This window comes from Trachypithecus francoisi, unplaced genomic scaffold, assembly GCF_009764315.1.
Source record: "Trachypithecus francoisi isolate TF-2019V2 unplaced genomic scaffold, Tfra_2.0 Lachesis_group21, whole genome shotgun sequence".
In the NCBI taxonomy this organism is placed as follows: domain Eukaryota; kingdom Metazoa; phylum Chordata; class Mammalia; order Primates; family Cercopithecidae; genus Trachypithecus; species Trachypithecus francoisi.
This window is the reverse complement of record NW_022681467.1, coordinates 5,733,506-5,761,106: the sequence shown is the minus strand read 5'-3', so window position 1 is coordinate 5,761,106 and position 27,601 is coordinate 5,733,506. Positions and strand designations below refer to the sequence as shown.

The 27,601-nt window shown below is 38.6% G+C and overlaps 1 protein-coding gene across 8 annotated transcripts in view; it reads right to left on the bottom strand.

The window, feature by feature from the left end:
- RALGAPA2 (Ral GTPase activating protein catalytic subunit alpha 2) overlaps positions 1 to 27,601 on the bottom strand; it is a 325,653-nt gene that overhangs the window by 143,106 nt on the left and 154,946 nt on the right. For all 8 annotated transcript variants that reach the window (XR_004431099.1, XM_033185465.1, XM_033185462.1 and 5 more), the window contains 4 exons: positions 16,897 to 17,025; positions 7,245 to 7,373; positions 6,339 to 6,397; positions 2,081 to 2,189 (listed from right to left, as the gene is read on the bottom strand). Coding sequence is in view for 7 of the 8 variants with exons in the window: in XM_033185465.1 (XP_033041356.1) it covers positions 2,081 to 2,189; positions 6,339 to 6,397; positions 7,245 to 7,373; positions 16,897 to 17,025 (426 nt within the window). In the remaining variant the exon portion in view is untranslated. The remainder of the gene's footprint in view (positions 1 to 2,080; positions 2,190 to 6,338; positions 6,398 to 7,244; positions 7,374 to 16,896; positions 17,026 to 27,601) is intronic.

Genomic DNA, 27,601 nt, shown 5'->3' with positions numbered 1-27,601 from the left:
AGATACCCAAGTACTCACCACTGTGTTCCAATTCAATATTCAGTTCCTACAGTATTCAGTACAGTAGTGTGCTGTATAGGTTTATAATCTCAGAGCAACAAGCCATCCCACAAAGTCCAGAAACCATCTAGGTTTCTGTAATACTCTTTATGATATTCACACAAACATGCAATCACCTAGTGACACTTTTCTTAGAATGTATCCCCATCACTATGCGATGCATGACTCTGTGTGTCTGTGTGTGTCTATCTCCTTCAATCTAACACACCACTGAGTTATTAATAGTTTTTCCATGGAAGGAATAGAGATGGGGGAACCACCTTACATTAACTATATACCTCTAGATTTAAGAAAAATTAAAAATTTAAAAACAGATCTTAGAATTGAAAAAGGGTACTTAAAAATGAATTGGGATCCACATTGATATATTTATAGCCAACTTGTTTTCACTTTAATAAATTATATGTAAATATTTCTCCAAGGCTTTGGGAGTCAGGAAGTGTCCTACACACCTCAGTTGTGCAAAATTCCACACATGTGGCCAGAGTGTTCTGGGTTTGGCTTTGGCAAGCTCCTTTGATCCCTAGTCAGCTCATCTACCTCATTTGTGAAGTGGAGGTGGCACTGACACTTCCCCTCACAGGGCAGCTCTGAGGATTAAATCTGCTGACAAAGGTCAGCAGTCAGCACCCTGCTCTGGCTGGAGGGGCACTCTTCTGTGATACTGTGGTTGGATAATTTTTCCATTCCTCATCACAGGGATCAGCAGCAAGTGTTTTTCCAGCTCCCATAATACAACAACCACTCCCACCTCCACTCCCAGGTGTTGTGGAGGAGAAATGGGGGAGGATGAAGCAATGGGGGTGGTCAGAGGGTGTACTTGGGGAACAGGAGGCATTGAGTTTGGTCAGGCAGGGGCCAGATGCCAAGCCAAGGGTGGGAGACAGCACTGGCTGGTCATCCTATGCGCAGAAGCAGATAATACACAAAGGGTGGTACAGCGACTGTTGCTGGCCTGATGGCAACTGTCCCAGGCGTCAGCTGTAAGTGCCGTTGCTATTATAGCTGTGTGCGGCAGCAGCACAGAAGGGCACGCAGCAGTCTGAATGCTGGTGTCAGGTGGATGGATGGTTCAGGGGTTGAACTTTGGTTCAGTGAGGTGGTCATTCTAGGGCCTTGAATGCTCCTGCACCTCAGTTTCTCCACCAGTAAACTGAGGACACTTACCCCTGAACTAAAAACTTCCATAAAACCCTCAGCAAAGCACCTGGCAGAGACCAGGCACTCACTGGTTCCCTGAGGGTGGTAATGGCAATGCTATTTATTACCACCATTTCCAAGCAGGACCCAGGAAAGGACCCAGCAGGATTTGAGCTTTGGCTTAGAGGCAGCCTAATAGCACATGTGAAAGTTCAAGCATGCCTTTAATGCCACACAGATCTGCTTTTATTGCTGGTTCCATCACTTACACCTGTGTGGCCTCGGGCTTGTGACCTAATTTCTCTGGGCCTTGATTTCCTCTGGTATAAAACAGAAATTGCAACATCTATCTTGCAGAGCTGTCTTGAAGATTAACAGAAGTATTTAGAGTTTGCCATTACTCCGACCTAGCGTGAGTGCCCAGGGAATGGCAGTTCTTCTTCTCATTAACAGAACAAAGAGAGAAAGATGTCCTTAAAGTGCCCAAGATTCAGCCAGATGGTGAACACTGAGGGGCCTAAATGGAAGCTGTGGAGGTCTCTCCCAGGTCTGCTGAAGAGGCCACAGCACGAGACCCCACTCTCTTGTCACTCCCACCAACAGGTTACAGGTGTCCTCTTTGCGACAGGAGCTTCCCAGCCACCAGAGGAACCCATCTGGCCACTGGTCCAGGAACACTCGAGACACTGGTGGCTGGGCTGCAGCTGCCAGCAGGGGAGCAGCCGTCGGTGCCCCTCCTGGGAGCCTTGCAGCACATGCAATGGGAATCATAATCCTTCTGTCATTTGGGGGATAAAAAAGATGGGGCTAATTCAAATTCAAACTGTTAAATGCCTCAGATATGGCTTAATGTCCAATCAGCACCACAAACTGGTAATACCTTCAGAGTTACTCCTATCACATTGATGGCCTCTTTCACCTGAGGGTGGCTTGTACACTGTGCAAGCTCTTCACATATCCAGATCCCAAGGGAGCAAATGGCAATGCATCTTTTTAAAAAGAAGAAAACAGAGGAAAACTCTCATGAAACTTAATAAACTTTCTCGGTATTTTCAAATAACAAAACACTTTAAATCTGTTTATACAAAATAGCAAAAATTGTAGATTTGTTAGCAGAATGTCTTCTTGAAAGGAAAGATAAAGAATCCTCAATAGGCCAATTTTCAGGACAAATAGAAATATTGATAATGGTTTAGTACTTTAATATTTAATTAAATGGTATATTTTCTGTTAATTGTCACAGCCCATGTATCACTTAGTTTTGATTTGTTTTTGTTTCTGTTTTGAGACAGAGTCTCGCTCTGTCACCTAGGCTGGAGTGCAGTGGTGTGATCTCAGCTCACTGCAACCTCCACCTCCCGGGTTCCAGCAATTCTCCTGCCTCAGCCTCCTGAGTAGCTGGGACTACAGGCGCCCGCCACCACAAAATAATTTTTGTATTTTCAGTAGGGACAGGGTTTTACCATGTTGGTCAGGCTAGTCTCAAACCCCTGACCTCGTGATCCACCCACCTTGGCCTCCCAAAGTGCTGGGATTACAAGCGTGAGCCACTGTGCCCAGCTTATCTAGTTTTGTTGAAACTAATAGGTTATTACATTTTACTGTTTCAAGATATTTTTGAGGAAGAATAAAAAACATAAATCTGAGGAAACTGTCAAAAATGGAGTTTGTAATTGTTTTCTTTACAGTAATATGCACAATACCTACTACAAACATAAAACAAATGCTATATTTTATTTTAAAGTATATTTAAATACAACTTTCAAAATAAATTTCACTGTTAATTCCTCTAAACAATGTGCTAGGACCAGATACTCTTTACAGAAAGCTGACCATGCCATATACATTTCTATTCTGTTTTTAACTCCGCAGAAATTGGCTTTCTGAACTAGAAAAAGAGAGAGGAAGAAGAACTGCCAAGACTTTATGATTTAGATGCAGTAGGTGTAGGAAAAAGAAGAAATCAAGGGTTTTCTCTAAATTTCTTAACTGAAAACCTGGGGGAATGGTGGGGCCATGTGGTGAGATGAAATCTGAGGGACAGTCAGCTTGGAGGCGGGGTAGGGGGGTCAGAAGCAGACTCAAGGGTACAGTTATAGTTGTGTTAAAACATTCAAGTTGGCTGGACACGGTGGCTCACGCCTGTAATCGCAGCACTTCGGGAGGCCGAGGTGGGCGGATCATGAGGTCAGGAGTTCGGGCGACAGAGTGAGATTTCATCGCAAAAGAAAAAAAAAAAAGAAAGAAAGAAAAGGAAAAAAAAAACCATTCAAGTTGAGATGTCAAGTAGGCAGTTTAATATATAAGTCTGAGTATAAAAGTGGCTCAATGAAGAGGCAGATAAATAAATCAGCAGGAAGATGGTATTTAAAGGCTGATCAGAATAAGAGTACCCAGGAAGTCATACAGAGAATAGGCCCAGCCCTAAACCCTGAGTCACTCTAACATTCATCAGAGGTTAGGTAGAGGAGGAAAGGTCAGCACAGGGGACAGAAAGGAGAAAGTTCAGTGAGGTAGGAGCAAAATCAGGGAATTATGTTCTGAGGAACACGCACTGTTCAGGAAGAGAGTAATGAGAGACTAGCTGCAGGCTTGGTAAGTATGCGTGTTCAAATATCTAGTATAACCTCTAAAAGAAGGAAAGGGAGCCTACGATTTAAAAACAATTGAGGTAATAAATAGAATGGAGAAAAATCAAAAAAAAAAAAAAAGAAGAAGAAAGAAAAACAGGGGATAGGGAAATGAAGGCAAGATAAAGGAGAAATAAAAGAAGTACCTTATTTTTAATTGGATCTTTCTTTCCTATTAAAAATAAAGTATAACATATGATAAAAGAAGTATATCCAAACAGATCAGTAATTATAACAAATGGAAATGAACCTAAAGCTTCAGTTAAAAAATAAAGATCAGATGGGATAAAATTATCAAATCTGGATATATACAGTTTTTGCAAAGATATCTAAAAGAAGAATATAAAAAGGTTAATTAAAAAGAATAGAAAGTATTATTTAAAAATAACTAAACCAGTGGTCTTTAAGATAAAAAAAATCCTCCTTAGAAATAAAGAGTCACTAAAAAAATATATTTGATTCACTATATAGGACAATTCTAAACTTTTATGCAACTAATCACATAGCCTCAAAATATATAAAGCAAAATTTGACAGTATATAAGGAGTAATACACAAACACACCAAAATAGCAGGAGATTGTAACATTTTTCTTCCAGAAGGTGATCAAGCTGATGAAAAAAAAATCAGACAGGATACAGAATATTTGAAGCCCAGGATTAAAAAAATTTAATAAACACAACTAGAAGACTATGCCCAACAAAGAACAGGGCATACATTTTTTTCAAGTTTATATGAGATATTGACAAAAACTGACTACCTAGTGGGTCATTAAGCAAATTTCAACCATTTCAAAGACTGCTGTAAGACATTTTGATCCATAATGCAATTAACTAAGACATCAGTAACAAAAAGATACCCATAGAATTCAGACAAAGTAGTAACTACCAATAAACACGTAGTCTTAAATGTTTATATCTGTAAAGGAGAAATTAATATACTAAATATATAACCTTAAAGGTAAGAAAATAATATATAACCTTAAAGGTAAGATTGTAAAGAAAATAAAAGGAAGGATAGAAAAGAGCAGAGAGTGGGAAATACAAGCAAATATACAATAGAGAAGTTGAACAAAGACCAAAGGCTAGTCTTTGAAAAGACTAATAAAATTGACAAATCTTTAGCAAGACTACTTCAGAAAATTAGAGGATACACAAAACGTGTCAGAGATTTAAAAAGTGGATGTAACCATAGAAGTGAAAGAGATAAAATATAATAGAGATAACTCATATACCAGTATATTTTAAAATTTAGGTGAAATGGGCTAATTCCTAGAAAAGTTTGGTTCATCAATACTGTCAAAAAAGAAAAAGAAAAAAAAAAAAGAAGAAGGAAACTTTAATAGTCCTAAAATCACTGAAGAGAATGAGTCAGTGGTTAATCTTCTCATCAAGAAAATATTAGACCTAGGTAGTTTTACCACCAAGGTCTACTAAATACACAAGAATATTAATTCTAATTCTGTAAAAACTCTTTCCAATGAAAGAAAATGAAATAGTACTTAACTCATTTTGTGAGACTTTATAACCTTATAATCAAACCTGATAAGCGAAGGATGGGGAAGGAATATTATAGGCCATCAATATAAAAGCAATTTTCCTGAACAAGTATTAGCCAAACCAGGTCTGGTATCACATAAACCAAGTTGAGGTTATCCAAAAATGCAATGTTAGCTTAATATTTGCAAATTATTATCAGTTTAGCTTCTGGTAACAGCAGACTAGGAAATTTGGACTAACCCATCTACTGAAGATAACCAAAGAAATTATACAAAATACAAGAGAAAAAACCCCTTAAAATCATCAAATAGCTGATAAGGCAGTGAGGAATGATGGGCTGTTGTCTTGGAATGAGGCTACAGAGGGAGCAGAACATGAACCGTTCCTAGGAGGGAGTAAGAGGCTGAGCTGGGCTTCTGGTGACCTTATGGGGTTTGAAATTGAGGATCGGAGACAGGTGTTCCCCTCCATCAGCATTCCCAGCTTTGGTCTTCACCTTGGGAGGAGAGGCAGAAACTTTTCATCACATAAGTGGCCCAGAAAACCTCATGTATCTTGATCATAGGTTGCTGGCTACCTCAGATGCCTGGCAGAAGCAGCCAAAATTTTTCCAGACACTGCCAAATGTCTCCTGGGGTAAAAGATCATCACTGGTTGAGAGTCACTACCCTGCATATACACCAACCATTTCTATAAATATTTGGTTTATATTTTCATTTTCTTTCTTCTTGAAAATATTAGAGGATATATGATTATATTTGTAATCTTGCTTTTTCTCACACAAAATAGTGTATTATGTATACTCTTCTGCACTTTACAATTTTTACTTAATAATGATACCTTTTTAAATAATCATGCAAAGCATCCTCCTGGCAGCATTCTTCCTATACTTTTCAGTCTGTATAAGAGCTCTGTGAAAGAATAAGTGTTTTCTTTTGTAACATTAACTACTTACACATAAATGTGTATCTTAAAATTCTAAAACAGTTTACTTCTTATTCAACATTTACCTTGCATATTCATTTGGTTCTTCTGTGGCATTCTTCAGTAAAATATTTATGAGGTAATGCTAAAAACACAAAATTAAGTAAAATAAAAACTTTTTGTCATAGTTGGTTTCCCACATGTTCTGACCATGTTCCAGGCAGCCAGGAACTACTGAAGTCCAACCAGGGAGCTCAGAGAGCTCATCTATGAGTGAGAGCCTGAGGCGAGAAGAACACTGGGCTCGGGGGAGTGGGTGGTGGAGGATGGGGGTCTCCACAGGGCCTCCCTAAGCCATTCAGCCCGTGGGAGTAGAGCGCTTCTGGTATAAAGCAAATGAGACTTCCAGATAGGAAAATCTCAGTTTTCTTTTACTTTAATTGAATTAAATGTTGTACACTGAATTATATACTGTAATTATGTTTTATAGTTTGATTCTGGGATTCTAAAAGCATTTGTGTTTACCTCAAAGTCAGCTGAGGAGAGAACAAATGCTTACTTTTATTCTCCAATAAATAATTTAGAATCTCAAATTATTAGTAGTATTTAATCAGGCCAACAATGTGATTGAGTATTTAGCTTACTTCCATTATTTCTTATAAATTAACTTGATGCACTAATGCAGTTAATTAAGTTAATAAAATCATTACCAAAGGCAATTCACTACATGATTATGATCCCTAGGCCCAATAAACAGGTATAACAAAAAACACCTGCTATAGCTATAGCTATAAGGTCTAACTGCAATATGCTCTGAATTTAACACATGAATAGCCCATGAATAGCCTTCTAAAAACACCTACTGAAACATTTAAAAGATACAGCAAAATTTCAGGAATACGCAGATTAATATATACTAATGGAAGAGATAATCATACAGCTAGAATTATAAAAAGTGCTAAACTTGAGATACAGTCAAATGTATTATGTACCTTGACATCTTCAGTTCCTGTAATGGCCTCATTTATTTCTGGCACTGACTGCAGTAAAGGAATCTCCTGGTAGGTATTTGGAAAGCAGACCAGAGAGCCAAGGACAGTGACAGCCTCTGAACGAGGCGCCTGCACATAAGGAAGAGAAACACACACATTTCTCTTTTTGTAAGTTAGAAACATTAAATAAGCGACATTTTATTCTTCATCCTAGATAAAAAATACCAAACTCGGTCAAGTTATTCTCTTCCAGGTGAATATTTAAGCAAAAGAGGTTTGCCTAAACAAAAAAACAAATTTCTAAGGAATGGAAAAGATCACTATACTAGGAGGTAAACAAGTGTTGTGGAAACTGATGTGCAGATTCATTCAGAATTAGAAAGGCCAATGACTCTCTCATGACTGTTTACATTGTTTTACTGCTAATGTTCTCAACAAAGCCGGATAAAGGATATCAACTTAGTATCATTTTGCTGCTAAGAACAATTAAGGAGAATTCATAGAGAAGTAGAGATGGAGGTAACTATCAGAGGGTAGAAAGAGAAGACAAACTACCACATTTCCTGTCTATCACCAAGAACTACTTTATGAAACAACATATGATGAGATACTATATCACTATATCTAGTGAGATACTTTTCTCTTATTTGCCCAGTGTTAGAATTAGGTATATATTTAAAAAGGCATGTTCAGGTGCAGTGGCTCACACCTGTAATCCCAGCACTTTGGGAGGCCGAGGCGGGCGGATCACCTGAGGTCAGGAGTTCAAGACCAGCCTGGCCAACATGGTGAAATCTCATCTCTACTAAAAATACAAAAACTAGCCAGTTAGCCAGGCGTGGTGGTGGGCAGCTGTAATCCCAGCTACTCAGGAGGCTGAGGCAGGAGACTTGCTTGAACCCAGGAGATGGAGGTTGCAGGGAGCCAACATGGTGCCACTGCACTCCAGCGTAGGCAACAGAGTGAGACTCTGTCTCAAAAAAAAGAAAAAAGGCATTTCACTAGATTTCAATTCAGTCAACAGCAGCAGCTGTGGTTAGCCAAGAATAGGGGATTACACAGGTCTGTCATCAGTTTACTTACCTATCTGTCCATCTATCTGTCTACTATTATGTGATAATTAAAACAATGAAAGCTCACATTTAAGGCGTTCTCACTCTGTGGTAGGCACTCTTCTAAGTGCTGTACAAGCATTTCCTCATAAAGTCCCCTCACCAACCCAATGAAGGAGAGGCTATTGTTTTCATTTTCCAGTGAGAAAACTGACACTCAAAGAAGTAGCTTTTCAATGCCATATGGCTCCTAAGTGATGCACCCTGGATTTGAACTGAGGCCATCTAGCTCCAGGTCCAGACTGAGCCTATAGTTAAGCACTTAGGCTATAAAATCAGAGAGTTTTTCTCTCTCAGAGAGATGAGGCACGGTATGTGAGGTAGGGGAAGAGAGGCAAATAACAGCTATACACAATTCAGTGAAGCACCTGCTAGGAGAGCAACATAGCACGGGAGCCCAGTCCTTCATTTTTTACCTAGCTTGGTTCCCGTAAGTACACAGGTAAATAAAAGGCAATATAAAGCACGGCAGAGCTATTCTATGGGATGAGGCAAGGATTGGTTCTGCTCAGGATGTGTAGGAAACCTAAAACAAACTGCTGCTAAGGGCCACAAAGGGGAGTAGAAATCAGGCAGGCTGGCAGTGGGTGAGGGAGCCAGCTGAGTAGGGAAGAGGCAGGTGCCCATGAGATGGGAGGCTGAAAGGGTCAGAAGCAGCTGTCTCCAAAGTATGTTCCACTAGGGCCACAGCAACTGTGAAAGGGCAAAAACAAAGACTCCCAGGAAAAAGACGTTGCAGAGATATTTGGCTAAGCACAATTAAATAGAAGCGTTTAACATGTTACTGTACGCTATGAATTTCCAAGTGAAGAAGTGTATTTCCCAAAATTACTTGACTATGAACCTGGCTTTCTTCCTTCTCTTTCCCCCAGAGTATCTGGGGAGATTACTGTTCTGAAGAAGACTTTTTGAAATGCTTGTCCTGAGGTTAGGAGAGAAAAGTCTGGGATGACAACTCAGATGTGTTCAGAGGAACTGAATGCATGCGTCTTTGTGGAGTGCACAAAGAGAGAAGTGATGACAGAGGTCGGAGCCCTGAGGACGTAGAGACAGACAACAGGAAGAGTATCATTAACAACCCACAGAAGTCCTCTTTGTGCCCCTCCCATGATAGCCTCCCCTCCCCCAAAGTAACCGCATTCTGCTGTAACATCACAGATTGGTTTTGTCTGGTTTTTCAATTAAATAAATGAAATTAGAGTATATGTTCTTTTGTGTCTGACTTCTTTCACTGATTATGTTATGTAACTGATCCTGTGTTTTCATTGTATATAATAATCCATCTTATGTACACACCATAATTTATCTGTTCTATTGCTGATGGGCATTTGGATTGGCTCTAGGTTTTGGCCGTTACAAACAATGTTGCTGCGCACAAGCTTCTCCTCATCTCTTGGTGACCTGGGCGAGCCATCTGTGCATCTCCCTCCCCTACTGCCTCAGTGGGGCAGACCTACCTAGCAGGGGTACTTCAAACTGGTAATTACCTCGTGCTAACTGAAAATTCTGACTGAGCAAGCATGCTCCAGCCCAAACACCTTTCACCAGTTCCTCTACAATTTTAACCTTAAGTTTAAACAGGAAAGTACTAACACTCAGAGTGTGGTTCCTTCATGTAACTCTTACATTCACATTCTCATTCATATTCTCTCTCTTTTAAAAAAACATTTTGGAAGGCTACGTTATTAATTTTGTGTTGATTCTTTTTTTCAACTTTACTAAGGTATAATGAATAAAAATTTATATATTTAAAGTATATACAACATATTTTGATATATATATACAGTGAAATGATTACCACAAACAAGTGAATTAATATATCACCTCATATAGTTCCTTTATGCATGAGTTGTGAACATTTAAGATTTACTCTCTTAGAAAATTTCAAGTTTATAATATAGTATTATTAACTATAGTGACCACACTGAGATCTCCAGAACTCATTCATTCTGCATAACTGAAACTTTTGACCACTGAGAAACATCACCCCATCTGCCCCACCCCAACCACAGCCCCTGGGAACCACCATTCTACTCTCTGCTTCTAGGAGTTGGACTTTTTTAGATTCTACATATAAGTGACACCACACAGTATTTGTCTTTCTGAGTTTGGCTTCTTTCATTTGGAAAGATGGTTCATTCATGCTGTTGCAAACAACAGAATTTCCTTTGTTTTTTGAAGGCTGAATAATATCCATTGGAGATATGTACCACGTTTCCTTTATCCATTCATCTGTCAATAGACATTTAAGTTGCTTTCGTATCTTGGCTATTGTGAATGCTGCTACACCGAACATGAGAGTGTAGATATTTCTTCAACATACTGATTTCAATTCCTTTGGATATATACCCAGAAGTGGGATTGCTGCGTCATATGGTAGTTCTATTTTCAACTTTTTGAGAAACCTCCATACTGTTTTCCATAATGGCTGCACCAATTTACCTTCCCACCGAAAGTGTACAAGGGGATGAAAATGTGTAGAAAAAATGGTATGATTAGCATACCCAGTACCCAACCATTCACTAACCCAAATACTCATGTGCAATATTTGAAAACAGAATTAAAAATCAATTCATGGCTGTAACATTTATTCCTACTATCATACCTCAGGCAGATAGTAAAGAAAAATGTATATAATATTATGTAACATTGATATATGTGTTAAAGACCAAGCAAATTCGATGCCTTTAAAAGGCTTAAAAGATAAGGCACTCATGTCTCTTTTATTGTAGTTTCAAAGAACATAACACTGTTTTCTTTATTGCAAGCTGGTTTCGTATTTCATCCTTTCTGAATTTTTTGAAGCACATTGTTGGTTTATGTTTCAGTACTTTCTTCCCTCAACATTTTCTAGTTTGTGTTTTTCCAGGTTCTGGTTATTTCTTGGTTATTTATTTTCCTACCTTGGCAACACTTCTTTATGTGAATTTGACCTTTACATTTATCTTTATACCATCTTTGATTTGAGTAGTCTCTATTGTGTTGGTTCTTTCTTTCCAGCTTTACTAAAGTATAATTAATAAAAATTTATGGGCCGGGCGTGGTGGCTCACGCCTGTAATCCCAGCACTTTGGGAGGCCAAGGTGGGTGGATCAGGAGGTCAGGGGTTCGAGACCAGCCTGACCAACATAGTGAAACCCCATCTCTACTAAAAATACAAAAATTAGCTTGGCCTGGTGGCGGGCACCTGTAATCCCAGCTACGGAGGAGGCTGAGGCAGGAGAATTGCTTGAACCCGGGAGGCGGAGGTTGCAGTGAGCCGAGATAGCGCCACTGCACTCCAGCCTGGGCAAAAGAACGAGACTCCATCTTAAAAACAAAAAAAATTATATATTTAAAGTATATACAACGTAATATTTTGATATACATATTGTTTTAATATACATATTGATCCCTATCAATATGTTTTTAACCTATGTCTTTGGGGATGTGTTGGTTGTGACGTCAAATCTCATCCTAGTTTTTTCTGTCAGAGGCCTCAAATAAGGAAGAATCACTATTTTGGTAAGTGGTGATCAAAGAGGGAATGGAGCAATAAATAGACATTATATATTGCAATCTAGGCAATATATAATGAATTCAAATAAAAGGAGAAATTTTTTTTTTTTTTTACATGTACAAGAGTTCTCTTTCCTCCACATCCTTGCCAACACTTACCTTTTGTCTTTTTGGTGAAAGCCATCCTAACAGGTGTGAGGTAATTATCTCACTGTGATCTTAATTTGCATTTCCCTGGTGATCTTGAGCATTTTTCATATACAGCAGTTCCCTCTCATTTGAAGGGGATACATTCTAAGACCCTTCAGTGGATGACTGAAACTGTGGATAGTACCAAACCCTTTATATATTATTGTTTTTGCAATACACACATACCTTTGAAAAAATTTTAATTTATAAATTAGGCACAGTAAGAGATTACAATAACAGCTAATAATGAAATAGAACAATTATAACAATATGACAGCATCACTACTCCTGTGCTTTGGGGCTATTATGTAAAATAAGGATTATCTGAACACAAGGACTCTGATATCACAGCAGTCCACCTGGTAACAGATATGGCCACTAAGTGACTAATGGGTGCGTAGCAGATACCTTGTGGATCCACTGGACAAAGCAATGATCTGTGTCCCGGACAAGATGGGCCAGGACAGCTCAAGGTTTCATCATGCTACTCAGAATGGTGTGCAATTTAAAACTCTGAATTATTTCTAGAATTTTCCTTTTAATATTTTTGGACCACCACTGACTGTGGTAACTGATATCAGAAAGTGAAACTGAGGATAAAATGGGGCTACTGTACTATTAGCCAAATGTATGTCTGTAAGGCTACTTTAAGGGTAATCAGGCAAGAGAAAGAAATAAAGTGTATTCAAATAGGAAGAGAGGAAGTCAAATTATCTGTTTGCAGATAACATGATTGTATATTTAGAAAACCCCATCTTCTCAGCCCAAAAACTCCGTAAGCGGATAAGAAACTTCAGCAAAGTCTCAGGATACAAAATCAATGTACAAAAATCACAAGCATTCCTATACACCAATAATAGACAAGCAGAGAGCCAAATCCTGAGTGAACTCCCATTCACAACTGCTACAAAGAGAATAAAACACCTAGGAATACAATTTACAAGGGATGTGAAGGACCTCTTCAAGGTAACTACAAACCACTGCTCAAGGAAATAAGAGAGGACACAAACAAATGGAAAAACATTCCATGCTCAAGGACAGGAAGAATCAATATCATGAAAATGGCCATACTGCCCAAAGTAATTTATAGATTCAATACTATTCCCATCAAGGTACCATTGACTTTCCTCACAGAATTAGAAAAAACTACTTTAAATTTCATATGGAACCAAAAAAGAGCCCACATAGCCAAGACAATCCTAAGCAAAAAGAACAAAGCTGGAGGCATCACGATACCTGACTTCAAACTCTAGTACAAGGATACAGTAACCAGAACAGCACGGTACTGGTACCAAAACAGATATATAGACTCATGGAACAAAACAGAGGCCTCAGAAATAACACCACACATCTAAAACCATCTGATCTTTGACAAATCTGACAAAAACAAGCAATGGGAAAGGATTCCCTATTTAATAAATGGTGTTGGGAAAACTGGCTAGCCATATGCAGAAAACTGAAACTGGACCCCTTCCCTACACCTTATACAAAAATTAACTGAAGATGTATTAAAGATTTAAACATAAGACCTAAAACCATAAAAACCCTAGAAAAAAACCTAGGCAATACCATTCAGGACATAGGCATTGGTAAAGACTTCATGACCTAAACACAAAAAGCAACTGCAACAAAAGCCAAAATTGACAAATGGGACCTAATTAAATTAAAGAGCTTCTGTACAGCAAAAGAAACTATTATCAGAGTGAAGAGAAAACCTACAGAATGGGAGAAAAATTTTGCAATCTAACCATCAAAGGGCTAATATCCAGAATCTACAAGGAACTTAAAGCATTTTTTTTTAGATGGAGTCGCACACTGTCACCCAGGCTGCAGTGCAGCGGCGCGATCTCGGCTCGCTGCAATCTCTGCCTCCCAGGTTCAAGTGATTCTCCTGCCTCAGCCTCTCGAGTAGCTGGGACTACAAGCGTGTGCCACTACACCCAGCTAATTTTTTAAAATTTTATTAGAGATGGGGTTTCACTGTGTTAACCGGGATGGTCTCGATCTCTTGACCTCATGATCTGCCCACCTCAGCTTCCTAAAGTGTTGAGATTACAGGCATGAGCTACCGAGCCCAGCAGGAACTTAAACAAATTTATAAGAAAAAAAAAACAACCCCGTCAGAAAGTTGGTGAAGATTATGAACAGATATTTCTCAAATGAAGACATTTATGTGGCCAACAAACATGAAAAAAAGCTCATCATCACTGGTCATTAGAGAAATGCAAATCAAAAAAACCACAATGAGATACCACCTCATACCAGTTAGAACTGCTAAAAAGTCAGAAAACAATAGGCCGGGCCCAGTGTCTCATGCTTGTTATCCCAGCACTTTGGGAGGCCCAGGCGGGTGGATCATGAGGTCAGGAGATCGAGACCATCCTGGCTAACACGGTGAAACCCTGTCTCTACTAAAAATACCAAAACTTAGCTGGGTATGGTGGAGGGTGCCTGTTGTCCCAGCTACTGGGTGATAGAGCAAGACTCTGTCTCAAAAGAAAAAAAAAAAAAAGTCAGGAAACAATAGATGCTGGAGAAGATGTGGAGAAATAGGAACACGTTTACATTGTTGGTGGGAGTGTAAATTAGTTCAACCATCGTGGAAGACAGGGTGGTGATTCCTCAAGGACCTAGAACTAGAAATACCATTTGACCCATCAATCCCATTCATTACTGGGTATATGCCCAAAGGATTATACATCATTCCACTATAAAGACACATGCACACGTTATGTTTATTGCAGCACTATTTACAATAGCAAAGACTTGGAACCAATCAAATGCCCATCAATGATAGACTGGATAAAGAAAATGTAGCACATACATACCATGGAATACTATGAACACAAAAAAGAAGTTCATGTCCTTTGCAGGGATATGGATGAAGCTGGAAACCATTATTCTCAGCAAACTAACACAGGAACAGAAAACCAAACACTGCATGTTCTCACTCATAAGTGGGAGTTAAACAATGAGAACATATGGGCACAGGGAGGGGAATACCACATACTGGGGCCTGTCGGGTGGGGGGCAAGGGGAGGGATAGCATTAGAAGAAATACCTAATGTAGGTGACGGGTTGATGGGTGTAGCAAACCACCATGGCATAGGTATACCCATGTAACAAACTTGCACGTTTTACACATGTATCCCAGAACTTAAGTATAACAAAAAAAAAATGAGTATTTCGATAAAGTATGATTTCCCTTCTTGTATCTTGTAATTATTTTCAAAGTTGATGTAAATGGTTAAAATGCATTTGAAAATTCTTTGAGATTATCCTAAACTTTTTCAGAAATAATGAAATATGAAAAGTTGTCATAATTCTTTACGATAAAGCCACAGTTGAACAAATTCAACATTTTTCTTCTACTTTTTCTTTCTTTTTCAGAGATGAGGTCTTGTTATGCTGCCCAGGCTGAACTCAAACTCCTGATCTCAAGTGATTCTCCCACCTCGGCTTCCTGAGTCTCCTATAGCTATAACTATACTTACGCCACCATGCCTGGCCTCTTCTTCTCTTTTACCTTTCTTCCCTTTTGCTCCTGTCTCTTTTCACTTCTCTTTGTTTTCTAATTTATCTTTATAAGAAAAAGTTAGTGTGTGAAAGCACCAACATGAAATACCAGCTACAGGAAGTATTTTTAAACAGTTTAATTTAAAACCAAGGGCTTGAAGTTTGAATTTACCCTGCAAAGAAGAAATAAGTAAAGTGAAAAAGTAATCACATATCAAACAAGATTTAGGTTGTTGGATGGCCACACTGATTTCGATACCAATGCTTAGCAAATAGTAAAGCTAATTTTATTTATACCATTTGAAGAGGCAAAAATAACTCTGAATATGTAACAGCTTAAAGAGCACAAATGGAAAAGGCCCTTCCATTTTAAATGTATAACAGTATTCTCTCAAAAAGGCATTAAGATATTGCTTTGGCCATGTGCAGTGGCTCACACCTGTAATCCTAACATTTTAGAGGCTGAGGCAGGAGGATCATTTAAGGCTAGGAGTTTGAGACCAATCTGGGAAACATGGAGGGACTCTAATCTCTACAAAAAATTTAAAAATCAGCCACGCATGGTGGTGTGTATTTGCAGTCCTAACTACTCAGGAGGCTGAGGTGGGAGGATCACTTGACCTTAGGAGTTTGAGGTTACAGTGATCTAGGTACGATAGCACCACTGCGCTTCAGCCCGGGTGGAGAATGAATGGGACCCTATCTCTCGAAAAACAACAACAAAAAAAGAAAAGAAAAGAAAAAGATACTGCCTTAGTAGTAGAGGTAAATGTAGAGAGTAAAAATAAATTTTTCTGCAGCCCTTACTGATCATTTAGTCCATTTCTAATTTTTTATTACAAAAATTCTACCAAAGTATTCTGGCATGTTATTAAGAGAATACATATTCACTTCTAGTTAAGATTTTAGTGTTCTAACATTTTAAGAAAATATTTCTATGAGACTTATAATAACCAAGACTTAATTTAAAAAAAATCATACTGCCAATGTACATTTTATAACTCTCTATTTTAGACATTTATGTCTGTGCCACCATTTACTGGAAAATGCTAATAATATTCTAAGAGACAAGTCCTGCTTCCGACTGTGTAAATGTGCTGAAATATTAGTGAGGATATGATTTCTCACACTTTGGCCTTTTGATGAAACGCCTTTCCAATACCAGTGTGTCATCTTATCCTACAATTTCACACATCAGCTGCCAGGGTATCTACCCTGAGAGCCCAGTTTCACATTGCACTAATGAGTCAACACCTGTTAAGAGTGGAGAAATCTGAACCTTGTTAGCGATTGTGAAGCCTCTTGGGAGCCGGGATGCTGAGCATTGTCATACTCACCGTCAACATGTCTGTGCTAAGGACCCTGGCAGCGGCTGCAATGAAGTCCCCCACCAGCATTGAGAAGCCAGGAAAACCCAGAGAGAAAAAGCGGGGTGGACAGTGCCTTATGATGGTGTTTAAGATATCCTAAAAGGGAAGATAAGAAAACACAATTGTAATGTTCAAACACAAAATTCCAAAGTAGTGTTTGTATTGGTACATATGACCACTGTATAATAATCTAAGACAGCACAGATCACAGAAAATTTTCAGTGAAAGAGATATTGGAAACTGAGTTACTCCAAGGGTTATTGTACCCATTTTAAAGGTGAGAGATTGGAGACACCAAGTTGTAAGATGAATTATGCAAAATCTAAACCATGACTCTGAGACTAGACATTTCCTCTGTCTTCCATGTAAAGGTAGGCTCCTTGGACAAGCTACAGGAGTAATGAGGTAAATACGAAATTAAAACCCTCAAATATCTATCACTAAAACAAAACATATGTCCTGTCTTTAGCTTTCAATTTGCCACAGTTAAAGCACACAGTTACATTAAAGTATCTTAAAGTAGGCAAAGAGATGGACAATTTCACTCTTCAGATAGCTTTATGTGTTAAGAAATGGGAATATGCAGAGTGCTAAGGTAATGCTGTAATCAGTGAAATGCTAAGGTCAGGGAATCAGCATGGTTCTGAATACACGTGTGATCTTGGTGCAAGTACAAAGTGGCCTTTTGCACAGAGTGCAGTGTGAAGAGTATCATCTGCCCCAGACACCTTGTGTTCCTGTGTCTGTGATGGCCTCTCACTGACGGCTGGATGGCCCCTCACCCCCCCAGCTCTGGTCTGAAGCAGATATCTAATTCTTGCCTGTGGCAGATCAGGGGTCCACCACTGGACAGCATTCATGCCATCCATGGCCAGGCCACATCTCTGAAGCCATCTGTGCAAGTGTGTGTGTGTGTGTGTGTGTGTGTGTGTGTGTGTAACAGGAATTAGTAAGAAAACCACAAATCACAAACTTATGCAGCTGTTGGCCATGTACATTAATCAAACACACACTGAAGTACAGTCGTGTCACTTTATGACGAGGATACATTCTAAGAAATGTGTTGTTAGGCAATTTCATCATCTTGTGAACATCATAGAGCGACTTACACAAACCTAGATGGTAGATGCCTATTAAACATCCAGGCTACAAATGTGCACAACATGTTACCATACCGAACAGTACAGGCAGTTGTAACACAATGGAAATTATCTGCATATCAAACCACATCTAGACACAGAAAAGGTTCAGTAAAAATACAGCACTATAATCTTATAGGACCACCATCATATATGTGGTCTGCCACTGACTGAAATGTTACATGACTATATCATAGTTATGTGACTTAGAGTTTCACAACTTATTATAGTCTCAATATAAGAGTAAGAAGCAAAACACACACACACACACACACACACACACACACACACACACACACACATACACAATCCTAGTTTCTTTTCTTAGATTTCAGTGTGGTTATCTTAAAAATCCTTAAAAATAATCCTGATTTAATTCTATCAGTATCACATTAGAGCAAAGCAGTAGTTACATGCTAAATTCTAACATGTTAATGTCTGTCATAATAAAAATAACCTCATTTAACAACTTATCTTCCTAAAAAAATTTGTATATGTTCACAAACCATTTTTCCTTTTTTTTCTTACATGGGTCTTAGTTTCTACAAATCTTGACCTTTACATTCTTAAAATTACTGTATAATGCTTAATTCAGTAGAGTTCACATTTAGTAAATAGTTTAGCAAGTACCAATTCAAAGTTTTAGCATTTCAGCAGACTTTTTTCCTACACCAGAAATAAACAGATAGATAGATAGATAAGTAAAAAAGGAAGGAAGGAAAGGGAAAAAAACCATGAACCATGCTTCTTCCAGGTTAATGTTTAAGCCTACTTTAATCACGTCCTTTGATACACTTTAAGGTCCGTATCAGTCAAGGCAAACATTCTAAGGGACCGAGCAGATGGATGCTGCAGTTTAGAAAGTGTGTGGTAAACTCAGGATCCAAGAGTGGAACAAAAGATCCACCTTTTTCATAATTAAGCCTCTGATTAATGCCCTAGGCTCCTCACCACACACCTGTAATTACTCACAGAGGTACTCATTGTGCTGGGCCTTGTCTCGGAATATCAGGCATCAAGCTATCCGGCAGCAGATGGAAGCACATTTCTGTTGACATATGTTGCAATGAAAGGATTCGTGCAAACCTGGCTAGCAAGGTAGCAGAATGCCATGCATTTGAAGATTAATAATGCAAACAACCATGATGTTAACTTTGTTATGTTTGTGTTAATTCCATCTGTTGAGACGGGAAACTAAACCTTGAAGCTTGTGGGCTTTAAAAATCTTTAGCACATATTTGAATCAAATAAGCCCATTTTCACCACTGGAATTTAGAGTTTTAATTAAAAAATGCTTTTCTAGGCTAAATTTATGGGAATTATGAACTAAATCCTTTAACAAGCTAACACCACAATTTGTAAAGGAATCCATTTTGAATCATAAGATTTGTATGTATAAAGGCAATAATCTGTAAAATAGGGCGTTCAAAAAATATTACTCAGCTGCTATACTGATGCTAAAGACAGTAGATAGGCAAGTAGCTGAGATAAAGTCACATGGCTCCCCTACTCCCTGGACTTCAGCCAATCACTTCAACTGAACCTGCTACTATGAGCAAGAAGGTTGGAAAAAGAGGGCAAAATAACAGATGGCTAGCCTACCCTATCCTGCCACCCACGTAAGACAGCGCCCTGAGGAGACACAGTGCCTGTGTGAAGTCGCCAAAGACAGCACTGGGGGAGGGTAAATGGGGGGGGGGGTTAAAGAGGGAACTATATGACCAGTCAGCCAAATTATGGCCATATGCCTGCTTATGTTGCTTCTCCACACTGAAATGGAACAACTCAAAGATTGTATCTTTGTGATAACATTTTAAAATTAGGAATAACCATGTGGTACTCAAAGAAGAGCCACTGCATATTCCCAGCAGCAGGACGTCCACAAAACGCCCCACTGATTTCCTAACTCAGTAGAATCCTTCTTTCACCTTCCCCACCATACATTAAGACACAGCTGTAACAGGAGTCTTTGAAAAATATAATAAAAATCTGAAACCTTCCTCACAGCCTCCAGGGCTTTATATATACGTGGGACAGGATGATGCTCTCAGACATCAGTCATTCATATGCAACCCTCATGCCTTTTGCCATCTCCCTGTCCAAAGTGAACATTACTTGCCTAACAGGGTTTTCAAAGTGACTCATGTTGTAATTTTTTTATTTCCATAGGTTTTTGGGGAACAGGTGCTATTTGGTCAGATGAGTAAGTTCTTTAGTGGTGATTTGTGAGATTTTGGTGCACCCATCACCCGAGCAGTAAACACTGTATCCAATTTGTAGTCTTTTGTCCCTCACCATCTCTCACCCTTTCCCCCAAGTCCCCAAAGTCCACTGTATTATTCTTATGCCTCTGCGTACTCAGAGCTAGCTCCCACTTATGAGAGAGAACATACAATGTTTGGTTTTCCATTCCCGAGTTACTTTGCTTAGAATAATGGCCCAATTGTTCTGAAAAATTTATGTGTATCCTTTCTCATAAGTAAAAAGTAACTCAAGTAATACAATGACAGTAACCAATGCTGCTAAATTTTTGCTAAAAATACCATCCTCTGATGAAGACTCTGGGTCTGAGACCAGCTCTCCTTGTTAAATATGAGCACAGAATGCAATGTCAGGGTGGTGTGAGAGAACTTCTCTCAACTCCAGCTGGCCTACCTAAGAGTATCACAGGACCTGCAGAGAGGAGGAAAGGGGCCATCCTTTCTACTGTGTGATTCGATGCTATTCAGCGCTGCCTCCATGGAGATGGCTAGTGAGAAACAGCCCTGCACTCCGGCATGGTGAAAAGAACTCTAGAACTTGAGCCATGAGGCCTAGGTTCAAAACCTTGTGTGACTGTGGGCAGAACATGTCATACCCAGAGCTTCATGCTTCTCTGCCATAAAATGGAATGATACTCCCTTACGGAGTTGTATGTAATGGGATAGCAGATAAGAACATATGCCTTTGTAAAATGAAAAGAGCCATAAAGAAGTAAATAGAGTAGCAATTAAATAATTATTTTTCAAAAAGAGAAGGACTCTGAAGAGTTTTACTTTGTAAAATTTACTTTACAGGTGTAGTTTATATAATTCAGTGAACTATTACTTTGCTGATCTACAGAAAGAATAGTTTAAGACACTTCAAAGGTGGCACACAAATAAGCCTCTTAGATCACACATTATCCCAGAAATTCAAAAGCTCTAGAAATTAGTGCTTTCAAGCAACACTCTTAACAAAGCATTATGGCAATTAGCCACAGTGTTCAAGGCAAATACTACAAAAAAACAGGAAAATTATCCTTTTAGATTTTCTAGGATTCATTTGTCTAAGGAGTTCTAGAACTTAATAAAAAGAAGTTCAAGTTAGTTTTATAGCAAGAATTAGTCTCTTTTTCACACGTTAAATAGACTAAACCACAAACTAAACAATAGGCTCAATGATATATGGAATCTAAAATAAAATGAGGTTTATTTTTGAGAGTTGAACATATGATACATAGACAAAGATCTTTCACATGCTTTTATTCAAAGAAATTAAAATTCATTCTGCAAAATGTTGCAATATAGTGAACAGATCACCAAACTAGTATTTTTCTCTTGTTCTGGTTAAAAGTCCAAGTGCATACTATACATTGAGTGTGAAAAGATCACTAAGATGATAATTGTGAATTTGCAGCTTATCAAAAGATTCTGGTTATGAGAAAGCGACTGGTGAGAACATCTGTCTCTTATCACTGATCTTGCAAAAAAATCAGGTAATTCAAATAGAGGCGTGTTGTTTCCTCTCCTCCAAAGCACAGTTCTATAAACACAAACCATATTCAGCCTGGTAAATGAATCGCTTTAATTGAATGCTATGTACACAGTAACTGGAAAAACCATAAGCGATAAGAAAAACATATGGTGATGGCAACAGAAATTGGTTTATTCATTTTGCATAGTGTTGTTTCTTTAGTTCCCTTATAATTGACCTTTAGAGCGATAAATGTGTAAAATAATTTTGTTTATTATGGCTCCAAACCTTCCAACAATTACACAAAATGAAAATTTAAAAGGAAGGATTCATTCTGGAAGCATTTCCATTGTTTACATAATTGCACAGCTATAATTTAGTGCTCATGTTGTTATGGAAAATAAAAAAGGGCGATTACAGGCCATTTCCATTCAAAATATTGCACAGTGGTGTCAAAATGGGGGGAAAATGTTCACTTTAAAGCAGTTTAAAATGGATTAACCCTAAAAACAAAAACATTTCAACTTAGCATTCTATAAAACACAAATGTTCAAGAAGTAGCCCTCCTCCAAACCGTATTAGAAATGTTGCAACTGTACTTTCACACCAATTACATATATATTATTCACTTAATATTTGCTCAGGGCCCAGCAGATGATGGTTGTAACACAATAGCCAGCCATCTGTCTCCCTGCCTTTCCTTCGTGGACTTGCGCCTGCTTCTCAAGAGCAAACAAATCCGGTTATTCCACCTAAAGTCACTCCGTCCCTCCATGAGGCCAGACAAACCATCAAGAAATAAAATCTGCATATGAAAAATCACTCAATTCCTCATTTAACTTTTTACTTAAAGAAAACTAAACACTACACAGTTAGATGAATTCATCACTGTTTTTTAGAGAAGATGCCTGCCTTTTACCTAGGAAATTCTATAGGAAGCTCTTTTATTTGGTAAAGAGGGTAAGGTTGGGATCCGTTTATCCCAGTAATCTGGCTAACAAAAAGGTATGATTCATTCTATACGTGGATAATTAATTATAAAAAATGTGAATGCAGAGGAATACATTCATACTAAATATGATTATAATTTAAACTTTAACAATGAAGACAGCCATGATCCTGTAGTATTTCTGGACATATTTTTAAGTATTAGTTATTGCCCGCCTGCTGACGTTCAGAAATGCTGAGTGATGAGAAATTTTTAGTTACCAGAAGACCAGATTTGAAGATACCTCAAAGCTCCAAAGCCTGATTTTCTCATTTCTGCTAGTGGGTCTCTGCTCCTTCAGCTTAGGGCACAAGGACATACTTTACATACCACAAGTTGCTACCTGGCTTCTGATGATTAAAAAATAAATCAAATCAACATGACCTGTAAAAAAAAAAAAAAAAAAAAAAAAAAAAACCACGGCAGAGCACAGCACCAATACTTCATTTCCAGAAGTCGCTGAGAATAAAAAGATAGCAGGACAAAGCTGATTACATCAATTACTTTCATGATTGAGGCCAAATAGATGGTATGTGCTTTACATTATGTGTTAAAATGGCTAACTTGGTACATCTGTCTGGGGAAAAAAGCAGAGATTTTAACAAGTGTTGTACACAATGTGACTTCCTAGAGTACAACTATGTTACAAAAGTCAGGAGAAATATTACAGGACAGAGTAATTGGGTTGTGCACCTAGAGAATCAAAACTACCTAGTGGCTGGGCATGGTGGCTCATACCTATAATTCTAGCACTTTAGGAAGCCAAGGTGGGGTATCATTTGAGCCCAGGAGTTCAAAACCAGCCTGGGCGACATATCAAGACCCTGCCTCTACAAAAAATAAAAAAAATGACCCAGGTGTGGTGTGGTACACTCCTGTGGTCCCAGCCACTTGGGAAGATGAGCTGGGAGGATCACTTTAGCCTGGGACATCAAGGCTGCAATGAGCTGTAATTGTAAGACTGCATTCCAGCCCAGGCGACGGATAGGGAACCTGTCTTAAAAAATATCAAAACCAAACAAAACATAATACCTAGAACTTCTCACCAGCAGAACTGCTATGAAGAAGACATTGAATTTCCTTGACAGCAGCATGCCTTAGGGAATGGGAAACAATGCAACAAATTCCTGAGGCCAAAGGAGCTGTTCTGAGCATTTGCACAGCATCAGGATTTCAGGAGTGATAGAACAAGTGGACAGATGGCACTGTGATGCTCAAGCCCAAAAGGAGAACCTTGAATATTTTTTATAACTGCTTATCTATAAAGAAAAATTTGGCTGGCCTTTACACAGATGAAGATGGACTGTTCTGCTTCAAAACATGTGGGATATAGATTTACTTAAGGAACACTGTACATGAATTTTATTTTATAAAGAAGTTGATAAGTCACTAATATGTCTAACCTGCCTCTTTCTTTTAGTAACAGCTTCAAGATATATATTCATATATAATGAAGTTCACCCTATAAAGTGTACAATTCAGTAGTTTTTAGTGTATTCACAGAATTGTGCAACCGCTGTCACTAACTAATTTGGGAGCATTTTCATTACCCCAAAATGAAGCCTATACCCACCAGCAGCTATTTCTCATTTCTCATATACCCAATAACTGGCAACTACTAGTCTACTTTCTGTCTCCATGAATCTGCCTACCCCGGATATTTCAGAATATGGAATCTTACAGTATATGTGGCATTGTGTGTATGGTTTCTTTTACTTAACATGTTTTCAAGGTTCATCCATGTTGTAGCACATAATACTTTATTCCTTCTTAGTTAATAATACTTAATTCCTTCAAATTAATATTCCATTGTATTGATATACGACATTTTGTTCATCTTTTCATCAGCTGATGGACATTTAAGCTGTTTCTACCTTTTGCTGACTGGTTTTGATTTGAATTTCTCTGGTGAATAATAATGCTAAGCACCTTTTCATTTTCTTCTTGGCCATTTTTATATCTTCTCTGGAGAAGTTTAAGTCTGTATCTTTCACCCATTTTTTAATTGGGCTGTCTTTTTGTTGCTGAGTTGTAAGACTTCTTTAATTTTTTAAATTTTCATTTATTTGTTTATTTTTGAGACTAGGTTATAAGGCTGGCTAATTTTTGTATTTTTGGTAGAGGTGGGGTTTCACTAGGTTGTCCAGGCAGGTCTCAAACCCCTGGCCTCAAGCAATCCACCTGTCTCAGCCTCCAAAAGTGTTGGGACAACAGGCATGAGCCATTGCGCCTGGTTGTGTAAGACTTCTTTATATATTCTGGATACTAGGCCCTAATCAGCTATATAGTTTCAAATATTTTGTGGGTTGTATTTTCACTTGCTTGACAGCATCTTTTGAAGCACAAAAGATTTTAATTTTGATGAATGATAATTTATCCATTTTTTCTTCTGTTCCTTGCATATTTGATTTCATATCTAAAAGTCTATTGGCAAATCCAAGGTCACGGAGATTTAGTCCTTTCCTTTCTAAGAGTTTTGCCATTTTAGCTCTTATACTTAGGACATAGAACCATTTTGAGTTAATCTGTGTATATGGTGTGAGGTAGGGGTCCAACTTCATCCATTTGCATGCGAGTATACAGTTGTCTCAGCATCACCTGTTGAATTGACTATTCTTTTCCAACTGAATTGTCTTTGCACCCTTGTCAAAAAATCAGCTGACTATGGGCGTATAAGTTTACTTCTAGACTCTCAGTTCTATTCCATTGATCTATATGTCTAACCTTTTACCAGGACCACACTGTTTGGATTACTCTAGCTTTTTAGGATCTTTTGAAATAGGAAACTAGTAATTCTCTAATTTTGTTCCTTTTTGAGATGGCTTTGGTTATTCAGGATTCCCTGCAATTCCATATGAAATTTAGGATCAGTTTTTCCATTTCTGCAAAAAACACCATTGAAATTTTGATAGGGATTGTATGGAAGCTACATATCACTTTGGAGAGTATTGTTATTTTAATAATATTAAGTCTTCTGATCCACGGATATTTTTCCATTTATTTAGGTAGTTTTTAATGTTCTATGGCAAGGTTTGCAGTTTTCAGTGTATACATCTTGCAAGTCCTGGGTTAAATTTATTCTTAAGTATTTGATTCTTTTTGGTGCTACTGTAAATATGATTGCTTTCTTAATTTCATTTTCAAATTGTCTATTTCTGCTGTATAAAAATACAGTTGATTTTTATATATTGATCTTGTATCCTGCAATCTTACATAATTTATTAGTTCTAGTAGGTTTCCTTTTTAAGTGTGTGTGTATTTCTTGAGCTTTTCCAAATACAAGATCATACAGTCTTTCAATATACATATCTTTCATTTTTCTTTCTAGTCTGAATGGCTTTTATTTCATTTTCTTACCTAACTTCCCTGTCTAGAAACTCTGGAACACTGTTGAAACGTGGTGAGAAAAGACATCCTTGTCTTGTCCCTGATCTTAGGGAGAACATCAGAGTTTAAAATGGAAATGCCTGTTATTTCTTTGGTGAGAAGAAAGCCAGAGCCTATGATGTGGCAAACAAGCCCAGAGCAACCTTTTTGCAATACATTTTTGCAGCAGCAAATGAGTGCTTTCTGCAAGGATGCTCAGGGTGCTGTGAGATCAGGGCCTCTAAGAAAGAAATGATTCTCCATCACATGAATCAGCTCGATCCCTCAGCTCCAAGTCCTTTGCTATATGAACAAAACATAAAGCCCCTTTTCTCTGACCAACATAACACCCTGCCTGAAGCCCACAGATCAAGAGGGGCTGCTGTCTTTCACGTGTGCTTCCTATAATGGGCACTTCACAGCTCACTGAGGAGACTGACAGGGAGAGGGCAAACCTATTAGGAAATTCTGGCACATTTATAATTCCATAAGATGAGGAAAACTGTTGTAAGGTCATGGAGAGAAGTGACTTACCAGCTGCACCAACAGTGCCTTGAAGATGCTGTGGCCTGACTATGTAATGACTGTCTTAGTCATGACCCTGATAAGCTTCAAATCTACACCATTACAGTTTGTACAACAGACTTGCTTAATGAGGTTGATGTAGATGCTCAAGAGCAGTTATTAAATCCTCACAATGAGACTTTAGCAAATGAGGGCTTCAACAAGTTGTTGCCAGTAAGTGATAACAGTGGAAGCGACTCAGTTGCATCAGACTCATGTGTAAGGTGTTCTAAGTGCTAGACGCTGGTACAGCACTCCAAAAGAAGATCAGGCCTCATGGCCAAAGCTCAGGGATAAGTCTACACAGAAAGGCATTCATACAGCACCAAGAAAGTTACTGGGGGCTGGGGATGAGGGAGGGCTGGGGTAGGAGGATACTACAATCTTTTTCTGAGATGCCCAGCTGCTTGTCTTAGAAGAGGCTAAATTGAGGCAAGTGTCTCTGTTTGTCTCCTCCACCCCCTCCTCTACAGCTTTACAATATTCTCTAGCAGAAGCAAAAACAGGGTCACTGCCATCACAGATAAAAGGATGGGTGGCCGAGCGTGGTGGCTCATGCCTGTAATCACAGCACTTTGGGAGGCCGAGGTGGGTGGATCACCTGAAGTCAGGAGTTCAAGACCAGCCTGGCCAAGACGGTGAAACCCCATCTCTACTAAAAATTCAAAAATTAGCCGGGTGTGGTGGCAGGCACCTGTAATCCCAGCTACTCAGGGGGCTGAGGAAGGGAATTGCTTGAACCTGGGAGGCAGGGGGGTTGCAGTGAGCCAAGATCGTGCCACTGCATCCCGGCCTGGGTGACAGAGGGAGACTTCATCTTAAAAAAAAAAAAAAAAATGGGTAAGTAAGATGCACTTAACAGTGCATAATCATGTAAGTAAATACTAAGGTAAGAATTGCC